The sequence below is a fragment of the Myotis lucifugus genome, unplaced genomic scaffold (assembly GCF_000147115.1).
Source record: "Myotis lucifugus unplaced genomic scaffold, Myoluc2.0 scaffold_883, whole genome shotgun sequence".
Taxonomy (NCBI): domain Eukaryota; kingdom Metazoa; phylum Chordata; class Mammalia; order Chiroptera; family Vespertilionidae; genus Myotis; species Myotis lucifugus.
The window spans coordinates 128,309-147,464 of record NW_005871931.1 but is presented as its reverse complement, the minus strand read 5'-3'; the positions used below and the strand labels follow the sequence as shown (position 1 = coordinate 147,464).

At 55.7% G+C, this 19,156-nt stretch overlaps 1 protein-coding gene and 1 pseudogene across 1 annotated transcript in view; one reads left to right on the top strand and one right to left on the bottom strand.

Annotated features, from left to right (window-relative positions):
- Positions 1 to 6: 6 nt before the first annotated feature.
- The window catches only part of SEMA4B (semaphorin 4B), a 34,124-nt gene continuing 14,974 nt past the window's right edge, over positions 7 to 19,156 (top strand). The window contains exon 1 of the mRNA XM_023747454.1: positions 7 to 329. Coding sequence (XP_023603222.1) covers positions 227 to 329 — 103 coding nt within the window. The 5' untranslated portion in view covers positions 7 to 226. The remainder of the gene's footprint in view (positions 330 to 19,156) is intronic.
- On the bottom strand, positions 16,287 to 17,191 carry LOC102417263 (annotated as a pseudogene).

The window sequence follows — 19,156 nt, the reverse complement described above, 5'->3', positions numbered from 1 at the left end:
CTTCCTCCTCCGGCGCCGCCCTCCGCCCCGGGCTCCCGGGAGAGCTGACTCGGAGCCCGGCCAGCGGGACCGCGCGGAGGGGGTCGGAGGGGCGCGCTCTCGGCGGCCACGTGACCCGCACCCCAACCCCCAGGTCCGGGGGCGGGGTTGCCGCCCGCGAGTCCAGTGGAACCACCTGAGCCCGAGCCGGGAAGACGCCGTCGCTGTCCGAACCGCGCGCGCCGTGATGGCCCCGGGGACCCGGCCGCCGCCGCTGCTGCTGCTCCTGCTGCTGCTGCCGCCGCCGCCTGCGACTCGGGCGCTCGTGCCCCGGATCAGCCTGCCGCTGGGTGAGTGCGGGCGACCCCGCGGGGCGCGGGCCCGGGGAGGGGAGGGGAGGGGAGGGGAGGCGGCCCCGAGTGCCTCGTGCGGACGTTGCTGTGACAAAGGAGGCAGGGGGCGCGTTGGAGACGTGGGGTTCACTGGGACCCCTCCTCCTTGGAAAGCGCTACGCGGAGGGAGGGAGGGAGAGGGGAGCTGTCGGTGCCGCGGGCTCCTTTCTTCCATTCTTTTAATGCGGGGGGGGGGGGTTCCTCGCCCCCCTGCTGCCTCTTTAGGGTGCCCTTTTGGCTGTGACTCCCTCACCCCCCCCAATCCCCCACCCCCGGTGCTGGCTACCCGCCGGTCCGCCTGCGCATCTGCTTGTCTTTGATGCTGACCAGAGCCAGCCGCGGTGCCGCCCCCGCGGGCAGCTCGGGGTGGAGGGAGGGGGCTGTGCTTGCGGCCCCGTAAACACCGGGGTTTGGTATTCCAGCAAGTCACAGGAGGAAGGGCCGGCGCCCCATCCTTCACCCTAATGGACACGGTGGGGTCCCCCAGGACCTGGGAGGGGCCGTAGTAGGGAGGGGGCAGTCTGGGTGCGCCGAGACTCCAGGCCCTGGAGGCAGGAGGACCATCCTCCCGGGCCAGGTCCCTCCCCTGGAGCTCACAGCTGCTTCTGTGGCCCCCTCCCTTTCCAGCCCTCTGCTCCCCCCTCTCCTTACTCCTCTCTCACCTGGTTGCTTCTCCAATTTCTCTTTGAAATCGGAGGGACCCGGATGCTAAGCCCATTTCTGCTCCTGGGCAAGTCAGCACCTCCGCCCTGAGCCCCAGGTTGCTCGCTTTGCAAAATACTCCCGGTCACAGCTCCCTTGCAAGCCTGCTTTGGGAGAGTTCGTGAAGCCAGGTGTATTGCGTGGGCATAACGTCTATAGGTGTTGTTTCTCTGAGCCCTTTCACTCGCTGGTTGTCACACTGTGTGAATTAGAATAAAGGACCTATAGGTTCCAGGTTACAGACGTCCTTTTCTTACAGCGCTCCCCACCCTTAAGAGCGTTCTGTTTGCAAAAGGGAAGAGTAGCAGAATCAGCACTCAGAGCCACCTCGTGGCCCAGTAGCGCCGAGAAGGTGTCCTGGCTGCAAACCGGCCTCGGCCACTTAGGAACCACGTGACCCCGAGCAAGCTGCCCGACCGCTCTGGGCCTTGATTTCCTCATCTGTAAAATGGGCACATAACGCCGGCACCTGCCTCAGGGCTGTGAGGAGTCAATCCCGTTTATGTCTGAAAAGTCCTTAGGACGGGCCTTGGCACAAGAAACCGCTGAGCGAGTGCTCGCTGTCATTGCTGTTGTGTTAGGCACAGACTCAGCCTTGGCGTGTCCTGCAGAGCTGGGGCGATTCGGCCTGGGGTGGGGCGGTGCCGGCCTGTGGTTTGACCGCCGCCCCTTGGGTGCTCCGGCGTGTGAAGTGAGGGTACACGTGTATCCGGCCCCGGGCCTGCTGCTGCCTGGCTGTTTCGCTGTTGTGGCCACAGCTCCCTTCTGCCCTCAGACCCTCTCAGCTTTGGGGGCAGGTGAGATGAGGTGGGGACTGCTGCTCGAGGGACTCCATGTATGGCCTCAGGGGCAGTCTTGTGTCCGGCTCCGGAACTCCATGGGGGACCGCTTATGGCGTCAGTAAGTTGGGGAGCCGTGTTGGGGAGCCATGAGGAGGAACCGAGAGCAGCTGGGATGCTTTGGGGGGATTCCCCACACAGCTCCGAGACCTGGCCACTTCCTCAGACCCATGACCATTGCCAGGCCGCAGTACGGCTGCCGCACGCCAGCACCCCCTGCACGGGTCACTTGGTGCTGTGGTCAGCGTGTCTGTGTCCTCAGATTCATGTTCGCTCTGACTGGTTTGGCTCCGTGGACAGACCTTCGGCCCGAGGACTGAAGGGTCCTGAGTTCCATTCCAGTCAAAGGCATTCCAATTAAGGGCTCGTACCTCAGTTGCAGGCTCAATCCCTGGCCCTGGTCAGGGTGCTTGTGGGAGGCAACCAGTTGATATGTGTCTTTCACAGCAATGTTTCTCTCTCTGTCTCTCCCTCTCCCTTCCACTCTCTCTAAAAATCAGTGGAAAAATACCCTTGGGTGAGGATTAACCACACACACACACACACACAATCACAATCATGTTAAAATCCTAACCCTGGGAGGACTGAGTCACTCAGGTTCATCTGTGAGGACCCCCCCGAGATGACACATTTGGGGCCCCGCTGAGGGGTCGAAATGCAGTCCATACTCTGCCCTCCACGCTGTGGAGGAAATAGACCTTCCCCTGTGTTCCTGAGGCTGGGTCAGCCCGGAGGGGACTTCTTGTCCTAGTCCCGCCAAAGCCCGGCAGAGTTCAGCAGCTCCCTGGCACCTGACCTTGGGAGCTGAGCACAGAGCCACGCTTTACTGAGCTGCACCACAGCCCGGAGTGCCCGCCCCACCGGGCTTCCTCCTGGCCTGGCTCCCCGCCCCCCTCCCGTCTGCGTGCGGATTGTCCTGCAGGGCTGGGTGCCCCAGAGGGGAATTCTCCCGTGACTGACCAGCTCACCTTCCCACCGTGGCTTGAGGCAGCTTCCTGCCTCATCCCTGGGGGCTCGTTAGATGTTCCTGGCAGCCTGCCCGTCCTGGGCAGGACCATGGTGACCATGCGACAGGGCACCTTCCTCTCAGAACAGGGAGAAAGGCATGGAGCTAGAGCCCACACCCGCTTCCCTGCCATCTGCCCTCCGCTCCTGAAACCCCCCCCCCAACGCCCCCCCCCCCCCGCCCATAGGCTGGAAACCTGTAAAACAAGGGGGCCGGGTCTGTAGTTTTTGAAAAAAATATCCCTAAAAAAGGGGCATCCTTCCTATGGGGAACCCCCGTTAGTGTCCCATCCGAGATCCGGGGGCCGCCCGGAAGGGGTGCTCCCACACATGACCAAAGAAGGGAAGGGGGCCTGGGGGGCGTCCCGTGCTCAGCAGGTACAAGCCCGGGGCCCCCCAAAGAGAATGTGCTTAGTCTCCTTGGAGAAAAGGCCTCCGAGCCTCGGATCTTTTCCCCCTTGTTCAACAGTAAGAGAAAGCGTTAGAGGACACCCTGGGGCCTGGGAAGGGTGTGAGGCTGCGACGCAGGGAGACAAAAAACAGGCTGCCTGGACACGTAATGAGAAAGCCTTAAGTGAGCGCCGCCATAAATTGGAGCCGACTATAAAGAAGGGTGGGTTGCTTTTCCCACCTGGGAAGCGCTGGACACAGTGTTTCCAAACCAGATTGGAACGCAATCCGCAGGCCTGCACCCTGCGGTCAACAAAACCCCATTGAGCCCAGAGAATGAGGCACGAATCAGCCACTTGTCCTCTGACCCCGGAGTGGGCACCCAGGGTCAGTCTGCTCTGAGATGTACAGGCTGTTTTTTGTTTTTTAAATTGCAGAAAGGAAGATGAGGGAGGGAGAGGGAGAGAGAAACATCAATGATGAGAGAGAGAGTCATTGATTGGCTGCCTCCTCCACGCCCCACACTGGGGATCGAGCCCGCAACCCAGGCATGTGCCCTGACCGGGAATCAAATCAGGACCTCCGGGTTCATAGGTCGATGCTCAACCACTGAGCCATGCCGGCTAGGCGAGACCCTTTCTTTTTTAAATATATTTTTATTGATTTTAAGAGGAAGGGAGAGAGAGAGAGAAACATCAATGAGAGAGAATTGTTGATTGGCTGCCTCTTCCACGGTCGGGAATTGAGCCCACAACCCGGGCATGGGCCCCGACCGGGAATCGAACCGTGGCCTCCTGGTTCATAGGTCAACACTCAACCACTGAGCCACCACAGCCGGGCGAGCTCCCGCCCCCTCCAGGCCCCTATTCACATTGGCAAGATGGGAATAATAGCAGGAACCTTGACGGGGTTCATGGATGTAAAGTCTGGCACGCTGCCTGGCACGTGCGGCATCCCCAGCCAAAGCCCGAGCTGGTTTGGCCCAGTGGATAGAGCGTTGGACTGCGGACTGAAGGGTCCCTGGTTCAATTCCAGTCAAGGGCACGTGCCCAGGTTGTGGGCTCGATCCCCAGTGGGGGGCATGCAGGAGGCAGCCGGTCAGTGATTCTCTGTCATCATTGATGTTCCTCTCTCTCTCCCCCTCTCCCTTCCTCTCTGAAATCAATAAAAAAAATATATAAAGGCAGCGGCTCCTGCTCCCCTTGGTGGGAATTTCCCGCCTGCCTAGCCTGGGGAGGTTGTTCATTCATTGAGCAGACACTGTCTGAGCGCCGGCTAGATGCAGGCCCTCTGCGGGGTGTCAAGGCCGCCAGCCGGGCAGGAAGCGGTGCAGACTTCCTCACCACTGCCCTGGGGGAGAAGCAAAGGTGATGATTCTTCCTTTAGTCCCCTTTCCTGGTGCTCCTGGTTCAGCTCTTCCAACTGCCTCCGCTGCCCGGGGCTGGGCTGCACCGCCCTCCTCCCTGCCCCTCTCTGGCTCCACTCTGCCCTCTGCGTGACCCACGCTCAGCTGGGTGTCGAAATGCCCGTGAGCGCTGAGCTTGCACAACTTTGGGGGCACATCTGGATACACCTGCTCGCTCCTCCTCCAGACTAGAGAGGCGGGGTGACCCGGGGCCTGGAGGAAAGGCTGGGCTGGGGTCGTGTTGTCAATCACTCCTTCCTGTGTCCCCTTCTTAGGGCCTGTGCCCTTCACCCCCCAACCCCCACCTTCCCCATGGATATTCAGGATGGGTGGGCAGGGCTCTGGTAGGGCCCTTCCCAGGGGGACGAGGGGGAGAGGAGCAAACAGAACATCAGACTCCTGAGGTTCAGGTGGTCCAGGCAGGCCTGCCCTCAGCAACTCCTGCTGCTCCCCCCAGCTGGCCCCTGCCCCCACCTCCTCGCGTTCTGACCTCCCCGTCCTGGCGGCGCTGCCCTGTGCACAGCGTGGAGAGCGGCTGACACGGAGGCGGCCGTCTTGGGACATGTACCGAGGTCCCGTAACACCATCTCCTGCCTTTCCCAAGGCCACAAGCCTTTTCTCTGCTCCCAACCCTGTACCCTCTCCCTGGTCACTCTCTTTCTACTTTTAAAAAATATATTTGTATTGATTTCAGAGAGGAAGGGAGAGGGAGAGAGAGAGAGAGAAACATCAATGATGAGAGAGAGTCACTGATCAGTTGGCTGCTTCCTGCACGCCCGCAACTGGGGATGGAGCCCACATCCAGGCATGACCGGGAATCGAACCGTGACCTCTTGGTTGATAGGTTGACACTCAGTCACTGAGCCACATCGGCCAGGCTCCCTAGTCACTCTGTAGCCACCACTTGTCTGTGACCATGCCCACTACAAGGCAGGAGCCAGCCCTCCAGGCCCTAGGGGGCACAGCCAGTGCCCTCATATTTTGTGTCCGGCGTTCAGAGCTCGGGAGAAGGTAGAAGGTGGGTAACAGGTATAGAGCGGCGGGGGCCCCAGGCTGTAGTTGTCTTGTATCCACCTGCATGGTAGGTGCATTATCCCCATTTTACAGATCAGATAGCTGAGGTTCAGAGAGGGGAAGTATTTTGTCAAAGACATGTAGCTCGACTCGGTCTCCATGGGACCTCTCTGGTCTGCACTTGTGGGCCCTCTGCGAAGCCCATCCTGGTAGCGTAGTGGGGTTTGGGGAGGTGGGGTCCTGTGGCGAGGGGATCTCGGTGGGGACAGTAGACAGAAACCTCATTTTTTATCAGAATTCCTAAAGAAGGGGCCAAATGGTACTAGCTGGTTTGGCTCAGTGGATAGAGCGTCAGCCTGCGGACCAAAGGGTCCCGGGTTCAATTCCGGTCAAGGGCACGTACCTCGGTTGCAGGCTTCTCCCCAGCCCGGGCCCTGATCAGGGCGTGTGCAGGAGGCAACCAATCGATGGGTTTCTCTCACATCGATATTTCTCTCTGTCTTTCCCTTTCTCTTCCACCCTCTCTAAAAATCAACGGGAAAATATCCTCACGTGAGGATTAAAAAAAAGAGAAGGGGGGTGGGCAAATGAATCAACTTGCTGCCTCTTTTTTGCCCCCCATCCCCCCCTCTTGCCCATCCTCTGAGACAGACGCTAACAGCAAGAGAGAGGAAACCTCCCAGGATGGCCCGCTCTGTGCCAGGCACTGCCTTGGGTGGGTGGCGGGGGACATTGTTCCGAGGCTCAGAGAGGTCGGTTCACATTGCCATGGCCACACAGCCAGAAAGGCTGGGGGCCAAGCCTGGAGCCACAGCTGTCTGCCACGGGAGCCACATTCCTTCCATCGGAGCCGGTGCCTCCCGAGCCACCTGTGAAATGTACCGAAAAGCAGCCCAAGGACCCAGCCCGGCCTTGAATAATTGATGAGTTATGTACTTCCCTCTGGTGAAGAACTCTATCGAGGTCACGCCCTGGACGGGGCAGGGACCCAGCTGAGGCCCCGATGGTGCTGCCCGGTCGGAAATAGGGCCAACCCAGCAGCCTTGGCCGGGGACGAGGTGCCTGGCGGACGGATGCAGAACTCTCCAATAGGCGTGGCGTCCCGGGGGCTGCGGGCCAGGGCCAGCTGCAGATGTGTTTTGTTTGGCCTCCAAGTGTTTTAGAGAAACTTGAATGGGCCACCGGTATTTAACGCTCAGGAAGTTTTCTATAAAAATCCAGGTTTTTAGCTCTTCTGAAGACCTGGCAAGGCCGAGCTCCCATCCTATTAGCAGCAAGCATGGGGGCTGCTCGGTGTTTACTCGGAGCAAAGGTGGGGGAGGGGGTCATGGCTAGGGTGTGGCTGTTGGTGACTCCGTAGCCTGGGAGCAGGGCTGCATTCATTGGGTCTTCCTAGCACAGAGAGGGCAGGTGCCCGTCCAGGGTTGCACAGCTGGTTGGGGATCCAAGTCAGGACTCAGGCGTGGGCCTCTCGGTCCCTGTGGCCTCTCCCGCCTCCCTGCCGCGCCTTCAGCTGTCACACTTCCGTCTGCACCCTGGGACTCCAGCCAGGACAGCGTGTTCCGTGCTTTGGGGAGGGGGCAGAGTAAGGGCAGTGTGAGTGTGAGGCCTCAGGGCCTCCAGATGGCCCCCGCCCTTTTAAAAAGAGATATAGATATTTTTATTGATTTTAGAAAGGAAGTGAGAAGAAGAGATAGAAACATCAATGATGAGAGAGAATCATGTATCGGCTGCCTCCTGCACACCCCCTACTGGGGATTGAGCCCACGACCCAGGCTTGTGCCCTTGACCGGAATCAAACCCGGGACCCTTCAGTTCATAGGCCAGTGCTCTATCCACTGAGCCATACCGGCTAGGGCCAGACTGCCCCTTTTGAATCTGGTGCCCCTCCCTGGACCAGAGCATGCTTATCAAATCAAACAACTTTTTGGAACTCACCTAGCCAGGTGATACAAATATCTATCTATATATATAAAAGCCTAAGCAACTGTTACAACAGAACAGCCAGTTGCTATGATGTGCACTGACCACCAGGGGGCAGACACTCAATGCAGGAGCTGCCCCCAGCCCTCAGGCCCCGATCACCGATGGGGCCTGCTGGACAACCTATCAGTCCCTCCCCACAGCTGGCAGGTCCCAAGCACCCGATCAGGGCTGGGCCCTGGGCTGGGACAGGGAACCAGGGGTGGGTGGCGGTGTACTCGGGCGTCGAGGGAAGGAGGAAGGGGGGAGGTGGGGAGGTGGAGAACCATGCAGTGGTGGTGCGCGGGCGGTGAGGGAAGGAGGAGGCGGGGAGACGGGGAACCTGATAGGCCCTGATCGCCAGCCAGGCCTAGCGACCCCATCTGTGCACGAATTTCGTGCACCAGGCCTCTAGTGGGCTATAACTAGGAATAAGATAGTTGGTCCTCAGGTGCAGTCAGCTTCATGGAATAGATGGAAAGCCCATCATGGTGAAACTGTGTGGCCAGTGCATCGGGGAGCTGTGCAGGGGAAATGTGGGCACAGAGAAGGGGCCCTTGCCCAGCTAGGGATTCAGGAAGGCCTCATGGAGTAGAAGAAACTGAGTCTTGACGGATGAGGAGGAGTAGCTCAAAAGGAAGGTCTTTCATGCCCGGGTGTGGCTCAGTGGTTGATCATTGACCTATGAATCAGGAGGTCACGGTTCGATTCCCAGTCCGGGCACATGCCCGGGTTGCGGGCTCCATCCTCAGTGTGGGGAGTGCCAGGAGGCAGCCGATCAATGATTCTCTTTCATCATTGATGTTTCTATTTCTCTCTCTCTCTCCCTTCCTTTCTGAAAACAATACAAATATTTTTTTTAAAAAGTAAGGGCCTTCCAGGTGGGGGCGCTGCCTGAGCAAAGACTGAGAGGGGAGATGGGACCTTGGTGTCACTGAGTTGAAACGGGAGCGGGAACGTGCAAGGGCTGGTGAGTCAGGGGCTTGGACAGTGGGGCACGGTTGAGGGTTTACCCAGGACAGTGACAGGTCCCCTGGAGCCCTCTGGTTTTGGGGGAGCCGGAGCCGCGGGGCTGGGGGCAGAGCCAGCTGGGCGAGGCTGCTGCAGAGGCCGGGGTGGGAGGGTGCTGGCCTGGTTCTGCACGGGGATGATTCTGGGCACAGTGATGGGAATACGTTTGGAAAACGCTGAGCAGGAAGCATTGGCAGGATTTGATTGTGGATCGGATGTCCTTGGGTGACAGGGCGGGAGGAAGGAAGTACAGTGCAAGGTTGGCAGCTGGGAGTGTGGTGCCACAGAGACCCCAGGCTGAAGAGGGGGCAGGAGGGAGGGGCCCCGCAGTGGCATGTTGGAGGAAGATCTTGGCCGGATGAAGAGCTCTGGGAGTTACCAGCGTCCGGTTCATTGAAGCACTGGGCGTGGATGTGGGGACCCAGGGGCCAAGGGCAGGCACCCGGGAACAAGGACATTCAAGAGCCAACCCTGGAGCCCAGCCAGTGTGGCTCAGTGGTTGAGCGTCGACCCAGGAATCAGGTTACAGTTCGATTCCCAGTCAGGGCACATGCCCGGGTTGTGGGCTCCATCCCCAGTGAGGGGCGTGCAGGAGGCAGCCGATCCATGATTCTCTCTCATCATCGATGTTTCTCTCTCTTTCCCCCCCTCTCCCTTCCTCTCTGAAATCAATGAAAAAATACTTTTTTAAAAAAGCAAACCCTGGAGAGGCTGCAGGGTGGTTGGAACACAGCCCTGGAGCCAGCAGCCCGGGTTCAAAGCCCAGCTCCCCCACTCTTCCAGCGGGGACGCGGGCACGTTACCTCCCTTGTGCCTGGGTCCTCTCATCTGAAAAATGCAGGTGGTGACGCCTGTGTCACGGCGACCTTGCCAGGATCATGGGCGCTGGTCATTCTACGTGCTTAGGTAGGGCCACTGCAGGCCCTTAGCTCCTGGGGGTGGGTCAGGGGCAGGAAGTGACCTTGAGGCTGGTGTGCAGACACCCAGAGTCAGGGGACCTCCACGGGGCCACGGCCACGTGCCACGGAGGCCGTGCCCCTGGGTGCCTGGGCTCTGGCAGTGGGTCCTGGCGTGCGCGAGGCTGGTGGAGGCCTGACTGCAGTGAGTGGGAGGTCGGAGATGGAGAGATGGAGACGGCGCCGCCGGCTCTTGGAAGGGTTTTGGCTGAGAAAGGGGAGGAGGGAGGCACGCATATTTCTGGGGTAAATATTGAAGGAAAAACCCGCTTTCTGTGAGGCAGTTAATGGCACAGAGCTCAGGCTCTAAGGAGTCGGGGAGTTGACGCCTGGGGGCCCCAATTTCCTTAGGAAAAGCGGAGACGTCAGGAGAGAGGGGTCATGAAGCAGCCAGCCCCCGGCGGAGGGTCCTGGGTGGGGAGGTGGGAGAGCAGGCTCCCAGGTGATGGGGCTCATGACAGGTCCCGGGTTAGGCCGCTCTGGCCAGATGGGCACCGGGAGGTCTGGGAGGGGCTGGGCCACCTGGGGGTGCTGGCAGGGCCTGCTTGGTGGGGGCGATAGCAGGGACCTTCGTGTACCTGCCCCGGAACACCGGATGCCATGAGCTGGGCTCCTTGCCTTCCTGCCTCTCTCTTGGTGACCTCAGTCCATGGGGAGGACTTTTAGCACAGCCCCCCGCCCCCCACTTCCCTGTTGGGTGAGGGTAGAGTGTGCCCACTGCTCCTGGCCCAGCAGGTTGCCCTGCTCAGCGCTGGGGCAGTGCAGAGGGAGGACGTGTGTCGAGGTCGCTGGCTGCCCTCATCCCTGAGTCAGCGCCCCCGCCCCAGAGGCGCTGCTGCTGCTGCTGGCACAGCGGGTCCAAGGGTCCAGAGTGCGTCCTGGGGAGCAGGTGCGCCTGCTGAGCATCTGGGAGGCTCCCCCGGACTGTGGCGGGGCCCCGAGCCTCTGGGACTTTGGGGTTCCAGCTGAGGGAGAAGGGACTGCCACCCCCGCCGGGGACACCTTCCCAGCTCTGACTCCCCTGGAAGCTGGTAGTTGCCGCCGGCCTCCTCCTGCCGGGGCCTGTGGAGGGTGAGACGTGAGGGCCAGGTCAGCCGTGTGGTGCCAGGAGCCACCGAGGGGAGAAAGGTGGGGTGGGGCTCTGAGTCATGCCCCGCTGGCCTGGGTGGGGACCTCCTGGGGTGGGGGAGGGGCTGATCCTATTCCCGGCTCACTCCAGAGGCTCCCTGCTTCCGGCTGAGTCACAGGGAAGGTGAGCCTCCAGATGAGGCTGGGGACTGAGTTGTCTCCGCATCACTTCCTGCCGATACCCCGGCCCGGGGTGGGGGAGTGGACCCTGCAGGCGGCTCTGACATGCCCAGCTTCACGTCACCCCCATCCGGCCTCCTGGGAGCCCTGCCCAGCCCCCGGCTCAGGCCTGCAGGATGGACGCAAAGGTTTCGTCCCGCCTGGGAAGCCGGCCACAGCCTCAGGCGGCCTGGCTTTCTGGGTGCTGCTGGGCTGACCCGCTAGTAGGGGATGAAGATGGCCCAGGGAGGCACCCGCCATCACACAGAGCAGCTAAGAGCGGCCCCCAGGTGTGCCAGCGCCCAGGCACCCCCTCCCTGTCACCTCTGCACAAACAGCACCCCGGAGCGAACACACAAGCACGGACAAGCCCTGCGGTGGGGCACAGACACACACACACGCACACACACACACACAGACACACGGGCAAGCTCAGGCAGGGCCCACACAGACGTCTGTGCTGTGATTCGAGGGGACCGGGCACTGGCCCCCCGGGTGAGACCATCACTCAGAGCGCCACGGAGCCGGCACCAGCTCACACACGGGCACTCGCGTGCGTGGCTGACCCTCCCCTCCCCGCCTCGCAGCTGATGCCCTGAGGCTGGCCTGGGCTCCGTGTGACCAGGTGCAGGCCTGGGTTGGCATCCCTGGGCGCCAGTGTTTTAATTACGCAGGAGGACGAGGGAGGCGCTGCTCCCTGGCCGGCTCGCCGGGCTGGATTTTCCTGCAGGGCTCTGGGCTTTTGTTTTTGATCCACTCGAGCGCTGGTCGTGTGCCAGACGCCGCGCCAGCAGCCAGCGCTGGGTGGGTAGCATGCGCGCAGTCCTTGGGGGTAAGCAGTCAGCAAACGTGGCTCATTATGTGTTGTTATTTACATGCGTAATCTCGTTCCTTCTCATAACAACCTCATGAGGCGAGGTGCTATTATCCCCATTTTACAGATAAGGAAAGTGAGGCTGCAAGACCTTAAGTGGCTTGTCCTGGTGGCAGAGGGCTCGTGAGTGCCAGAGGCAGGATTTGAACCCAGGTCTCTGCTTCTAGAGTCTGCACTCCTGATTTGTTTTTTGTGTGTGTGTGTTGTTTTGTTTGTTTGTTTTGGTTAATCCTCACTCGAGGATATTTTTCCATTGATTTTTAGGGAGAGTGGAAGAGAGAGGGAAAGACAGAGAGAAACATTGATGTGAGAGAAACACATCGATTGGTTGCCTCCTGCACAGGCCCTAATCAGGGCCCGGGCCGGGGAGGAACCTGCAACCAAGGTACATGCCCTTGACCGGAATCGAACCCGGGACCCTTTGGTCCGCAGGCCGATGCTCTATCCACTGAGCCAAACCAGCTAGGGCTCTTGATTTGTCTCATTGGGACTCCAGTTAGGAATCCAGCCCAGGGCAGGGGGACCACGGGGGACAAGAGCTTCAGGACTTTGACTCTGGGAGGCCCAGGGCAGGGGGGCGCAGGAGGAGTGCCCCCAGAATGAGAAGCTGTGGTGTGAGGGGCCCTTCACTCAGTTCTCCGAGGCATTTGTGTCCCTGTGCCGCGTCCCTGTGCTCCCAGTGCGCCTGGAAGGAGGTGCGGGGCCCTTGAGCAGCTGGCTGTGTGGAGGGCTGGGCTGGACCCGGATGAGCAGCTGGCGCCCGGGCTGCCCCTCCAGCCGGCTGTGCTCTGTCTGCGTGACCCGCGGCAATTTCCCCCTCCCTTCCAGGCCTGAGTGGGGCCGAGCTGCCACCTGGACTTCAGCTTTTATCTCTGATGACCTTTGACATCTCTGTATTATCTGGGCAGATGCCAAGATCAGCCTCCTGCCCAGACTTAGGAGGAAGTCCCCCTCTGCAGGCAGGCGGGCCTGGGCACATTAGGGTCAGCCCTTGCTTAAGGACCCTGGAGGGATGCCAGACACTTGCCCTCGCCTCACTGGCTCCTCAAGAGGCTGCTGGGAGTCTTGCGTTTTTTGCGTTAGCCCCGTGATACCTACGAGAAAATCCAAGCCGAGTGAGGTGACGTGTACACTGCCCTACAGGAGACCTTATGCCAGTGGTTCTCAACCTTCCTAATGCCGCTACCCTTTCATACAGTTCCTCATGTGGTGGTGACCCCCAACCATAAAATTATTTTCGTGGCTACTGCATAACTATCATGTTGCTACTGTTATGAATCGTCATGTAAATAAAATATCTGATATGCAGGATGTATTTCCATGGTTACACATTGAACAGAATTAAAGCATAGCGATTAATCGCAAAAACAGTATGTAATTATATATGTGTTTTCCGATGGTCTTCGGCGACCCCTGTGGAAGGGTCGTTCGACCCCCAAAGGGGTCGCGACCCACAGGTTGAGAACCGCTGCCTTATGCGCTTCTCAAACTGTGGTCCTTGGGCCTTCTCCTCCACAGTCACTGAGGAGCTTGTCAAACTGCACATTTTTAGGCCCCGTCCCAGGCCCACGGCACTGGAGCTGGAGTGCCCGGCGTGGCTCAGGGGTAGATCGTTGACCCATGAACCAGGAGGTCACGGTTCGATTCCCGGTCAGGGCACATGCCCGGGTTGCGGGCTGGATCCCCAGTGTGGGGCGTGCAGGAGGAAACCGATCCATGATTCTCTTCATTGATGTTTCTATTTCTCCCTCTCCCTTCCTCTCTGAAATCAATAAAAATATACTTAATAAATGAGTAAATCTCCCGGGTGATTTGGCCACACCGTGCAGCTGGCAGACTGAATGGTTCAGGAAGGAGACCCCCTGAGCCAGCCTCCCCCTGCAGACTCATTTTTTTCGGCGTGGCTTTGTGTATGTTGCTTCATCTCTCTGAGCTTTGATTTCTTCGTTTGCAAAGTAGGGAGAATAGCAATCCATACCTCCTGGGGTATGTTGTGCGCATGCAAAGAGTTAATATCTATAGCACATTGAGCATGGCGCCTTCCCAAGTGGACCTCTGGTGGCCAACAGGAGGGCACTCTTTTTTTTTTTTTTCTTCCCTACATTTATTTATTTTTTTCACCCTTTATTTTATTAATTTTTTTAAAATATTTTTTTCCTTTGTGTGAAGAAATGTGAATGAACTGTACATAAACATTTAAAAGCAAATTAGTTCACTGTCAAAACTTTAAATGTCGAGAAAACCAAGATGGCGGCATAGGTAAACACCAGAGATTGCTGCCTCGCACAACCACTTCAAAAATACAACTAAGAGACATAACGAACATCATCCAGAACCACAGGAAGGCTGGCTGAGTGGAATTTCTACAATAAGAAGGAAAGAGAGAAGCATACCGAGACTCAGAGGAGGTACAGTGCAGAAGTAAAATACAAAGGTGCGGAGGTGCATGCGGAGAGGGCTGGCGGCTGAGGACACGGTTGTCTTTTTCAATCCGGAGGAGTCTCAGGCTCTGAGCTCCAATTCTGGGCGAGTCTCTGGGGACCCAGACTCATACAGGAGAAACGGGACTGTCTGGCATCGGTTGGAACTTGAGGGCAGCTTTCTCTCGGAGGCACTCGCAGCGATTGCCAGGACCTCTGAAGGCATGACTGAGAGCAGCCATACTGCTTGCTCTGCCCGCCCTGTTGATCCCCTGGGACCCACCCTGCCCAAGCCGTGCATGGAGGCTTTTGCATATGAAAGGCCCGGCCCTTTGTAATCTGAAAATTACTTAACAAACTGCAGCTGCCCCAAGGCCCCAGGGCAACTTGCATTGCTTCACAGCTGAGCTTCTGCTGGGTAGCCTCAGGCAGAGGCTAGATTAGCACCTCCTTAGATCCAAGAGCCAGTGTACCCAGTGGTCAGAGTGGGACCATCCAATTACAACTCCTCAGATCCATAAGGGACACACTCAGGGGCCAGACTCAGTGAGCACCAAAGCCCCACTGAAGCAAGTCTTGCCCCATAAGGGTGTTTTCAGCACAGAAGTTCTCCCACCATAGACACAGCTGATTCTCACAGCCAATTGGCCTGGAGGTCAAACCCTCCCAGTGTTACCTACAACAATCAAGGCTTAACTACAACAAGACTGTGCACAAAGCCCACAAGGGGGTGCACCAAGAGTGTCTACCTCAGGTAATTGGGACACTTAGCACAGAAAGCCACTCTATCGACACAATGAAGCATAAAAAATGCCGAGACAAAGAAACAGGACACAAATGACAGAAATGGAGGAAAGCAAACTACTGGATATAGAGTTCAAAACCACACTTTTTAGGTTTTTCAAGAATTTTCTAGAAACCGCCAATAAATGTAGTGAGATCCTCAAGAAATCTAGTGAGACCCTCAATGTTGTGATAAAGGACCAACTAGAAATTAAGCATACACTGACTGAAATAAAGAATATTATACAGACTCCCAACAGCAGATCAGAGGATCGCAAGAATCAAGTCAAAGATTTGAAATACGAAGAAGCAAAAAACACCCAACCAGAAAAACAAAATGAAAAAAGAATCCAAAAATACAAAGATAGTGTAAGGAGCCTCTGGGACAGCTTCAAGCGTACCAACATCCGAATTATAGGGGTGCCAGAAGATGAGAGACAGCAAGATATTAAAACCTATTTGAAGAAATAATGACAGAAAACTTCCCCCACCTGGTGAAAGAAATAGACTTCCAAGTCCAGGAAGCACATAGAACCCCAAACAAAAAGAATCCAAAGAGGACCACACCAAGACACATCATAATTAAAATGCCAAGAGCAAAAGACAGAGAGTCTTAAAAGCAACAAGAGAAAGACAGTCAGTTACCTACAAGGGAGTACCCATACGACTGTCAGCTGATTTCTCAACAGAAACTTTGCAGGCCAGAAGGGAGTGGCAAGAAATATTCAAAGTGATGAATACCAAGAACCTACAACCAAGATTACTTTACCCAACAAAGCTATCATTCAGAATTGAAGGTCAGATAAAGAGCTTCACAGATAAGAAAAAGCTAAAGGAGTTCATCACCACCAAACCAGTATTATATGAAATGCTGAAAGGTATCCTTTAAGAAGAGGAAGAAGAAGAAAAAGGTAAAGATACAAATTATGAACAACAAATACACATCTATCAAAAAGTGAATCTAAAAATCAAGTGAACAAATAATCTGATGAACAGTATGAACTGGTGATTATAATAGAATCAGGGACATAGAAAGGGAATGGACTGACTATTCTTGGGGGGGGAAAGAGGTGTGGGGGGTGCGGGAGGAGATTGGACAATAATCGTGCACCTATGGATGAGGACAGTGGGGGGCGGTGATGGCGGAGGGTGGGGTGGGAACTGGGTGGAGGGGAGTTATGGGGGAAAAAAGAGGAACCAATGTAATAATCTGAACAATAAAGATTTAATTTAAAAAAAAACTTTAAATCTCTCAAGAGCACAGCAAATGCTAAACAGGCTAAGATCGTGTTGCTACTTCAATAGCTGGGGAGTGGCGAGTGCTGGCCTATGGCTTAGGATCTGCGTCCACGTTTGTTTCCTGAGCCTCCTCCAACTCTGAGAGCTTCTCATCATTTTCCAGTGTTTGCTGAAGTTCGTGGATGGTACTAAGAAGAACATGAAACTGTTTCAGTCTCAATTCCAGCTTATCTTCAACACTTTCTTTAATATGTGAAAGATGCTCCAATTCTTTGCCCATAGCTTCTAGTTCCTTTAATGTCTCATGCCTGTCTGGATGATGCTGAATCACTTTTGCCAAAGCATCATATTCTTGGCGATTTTTTTGTATTCGTTTTGCTTGAAGAATCTGCTTTTTGCACTCAGCAATTTTTTCATGCGCTCCAGCAATGCTACATTCTATTTCTTTGTAAATTTTTTCATAACTTTCCATTTCTCTGAGATTCATATCATATATCAGCAAAGTTTTTCCCATGGAAAATTCACACTGGGACAGTGTACTCAGCATACGTTGGTACTGGTTGTAACCCTCTTCCTGGGATCCAGAGTTGCACCATTTAATGAAACTTTTCACTAGTAGATTAATTCTTCGATCATCTCCAGCATCATTTCCATCAATTAGGAGACGCTTCCGTATGACTTCGTCTAAGGGTCCCTGGTTGGGTGCCATCTGTTGGCGTCCAGCCCCAGCAGGTCCAGGGGTTCCCATAGGTGTGGACGGAGTCGGCGAAGAAGGAATGACACAGAGACAGCGTTCAGTTGATCAGCAGCCTAGCCAGGATCTCTAGCCTGGATCTCCAGCCAAGTTCTGTCCTTTCTTGTCTTGTTACAGCTGTTTTTATACCAGTTGATTTTAATCCTCTCAATTTCTATTCCAAAGGTTAGGGCGTTTCTTATCTCCATTCCAGTGAGTAAAGATTATGTAGCTTAAGGGTGATTGTTCGTAGTTAAAGTGATTAACTACCCACCTGGCATTTAGTTAAGGGGTTTTATTCCCTCCCTAACTTCAGGGAAAAATCCCTCCCTGGGGAAACAACCTTTCTAGGAGAGGTGACCTTGGTTAAAACACATAGCACCAAGAAGGGGAGCAAACATATTAAGAACAATATGCCATATATGCCAGGTCCCTTGAAACATATTCTGTGCAGATGTTTCTTCCCTGCAGCAACTGTGTCAAGCAGCAAGGACAGACCGGCTTCCGGCAAATTCCCCCTTTTTTATTTTTTAAATGATAGCGCATGTAAATCAGCGGCCACCTCCCGGATTGGGTTGTTTAAGACTTGGAAGAAGACTGACAAGCAATGATAGCGAGCATAGCTATAAACATAGTGGATAGAGTGCACAAGGAGCCTTGTTCCTGTAGAAGGTTGCTGGCCTCTTCAGTCAAGGGATTTCAGCTGTCCTCAAGTCGGGGGTTTGGTTGTCCTTGTTGATCTGGCTAGCGGGCGGTGTCATGAGTTGAAGGGCTGCATCAAAGGGTCCATCAGGGCCATGCTTGATGGTGGTGTCGGTGTCCGGGGAGGAGTCAGCTGTGCCCTCTGGATCGGCTGATATGGAAGATACTGGGGAGGAGGAGGAGGAGGCAGAGATGGAGGGTAGCAGAGAGAAAAAGAAGAGAAAGCAAAAGAACTACAAGGCATGGAAGTGTTTAGAAAAAGAGGGAGAAAGGGAAGAAGGCAGCATCCTGACACAGCCCTTTCCTTCAGCTGCCCCTTTCCCTGTGGTCCAAGGTAGAAATGGGAAACAAGTCCTGTTGCAGTGAGAGGGCAGCTGCTGTCAGCCAGTCTCTGTCTTTACCTGGGTCCCGATCTGAGCTGGACATGGGAAGCAAAGCGGCCATGGGGGCAGGAGACCTCCCTCAGAAGGGGTGAGGGTTCAGGCCTCTGCAAAGTTGGGGGGGGTGAGGGTCTGTGCCCCACCTCTGTTGACCCCCAAGTTGTCTCCTGATGGCCCCTCTGCGACTGCGCCTTTCTTAGGTTGCTCCTTCCCTGAGGAATCTTACCCGTCTCTGGCTAACCAGCCATCCTCCGGGGCCAAGCAGGGTGATGTGAGGTGTGCGAATGAGGGAGGGGCAGCGCCCCCCTGCAAGAGGTTCAGCCTGCGGACTGAGGGGTCCTGGGTTCGATTCCGGCCAAGGGCACATGCCTTGGTTGTGGGCTTGATCCCCAGTGGGGGGCATGCAGGAGGCAGCCGATTGATGATTCTCTCTCATCATTGATGTTTCCATCTCTCTCTCTTTCTCCCTTCCTCTCTGAAATCAATAATGAAATATATTTTTAAAAAATGATAGCAAGTGACAAAGGAAAAGAAATTCCCTGTAATTCTACCAGGGCTACCACTCTTCAGCATTTCAGTGATTCATTCTTCCAGATTTTTTTCTCTATGTTTATATTTTTCCCAAATACAAAAAAATAGAATCTAACAAGACATACTACTTTATAACCTGGTTTCACTAAGTGGTATGTCTTTAGTATATTTCCTTGTCCACTACATATTCTATGACAACGAAAGATATTTAAAATTTATACCAAGGTACGTGAACATGATTTTTTTAAGTATAGGACTTGCTGTGAAAAGCAACAGCTGCCTCACTCTTCCCCAGCCCCAGGCCCGGTTAAAAGGGGCAACCTTTGTCACTTACACTTCTTGTTACACAGTGGTTTTCTCTGTGTATGTTAGTAAAATGCTTCTATCCCTATTCCTGGCTTATCTGATTTGCTGCTGATAAAAATAAGGCTGTCTAGCCCGGGCCGGTGTGGCTCAGTGGTTGAGCTTCTACCCACGAACCAGGAGGTCACGGTTCGATTCCCGGTCAGGGCACATACCCCAGTTGTGGGCTCGATCCCAGTAGGGGCGTGC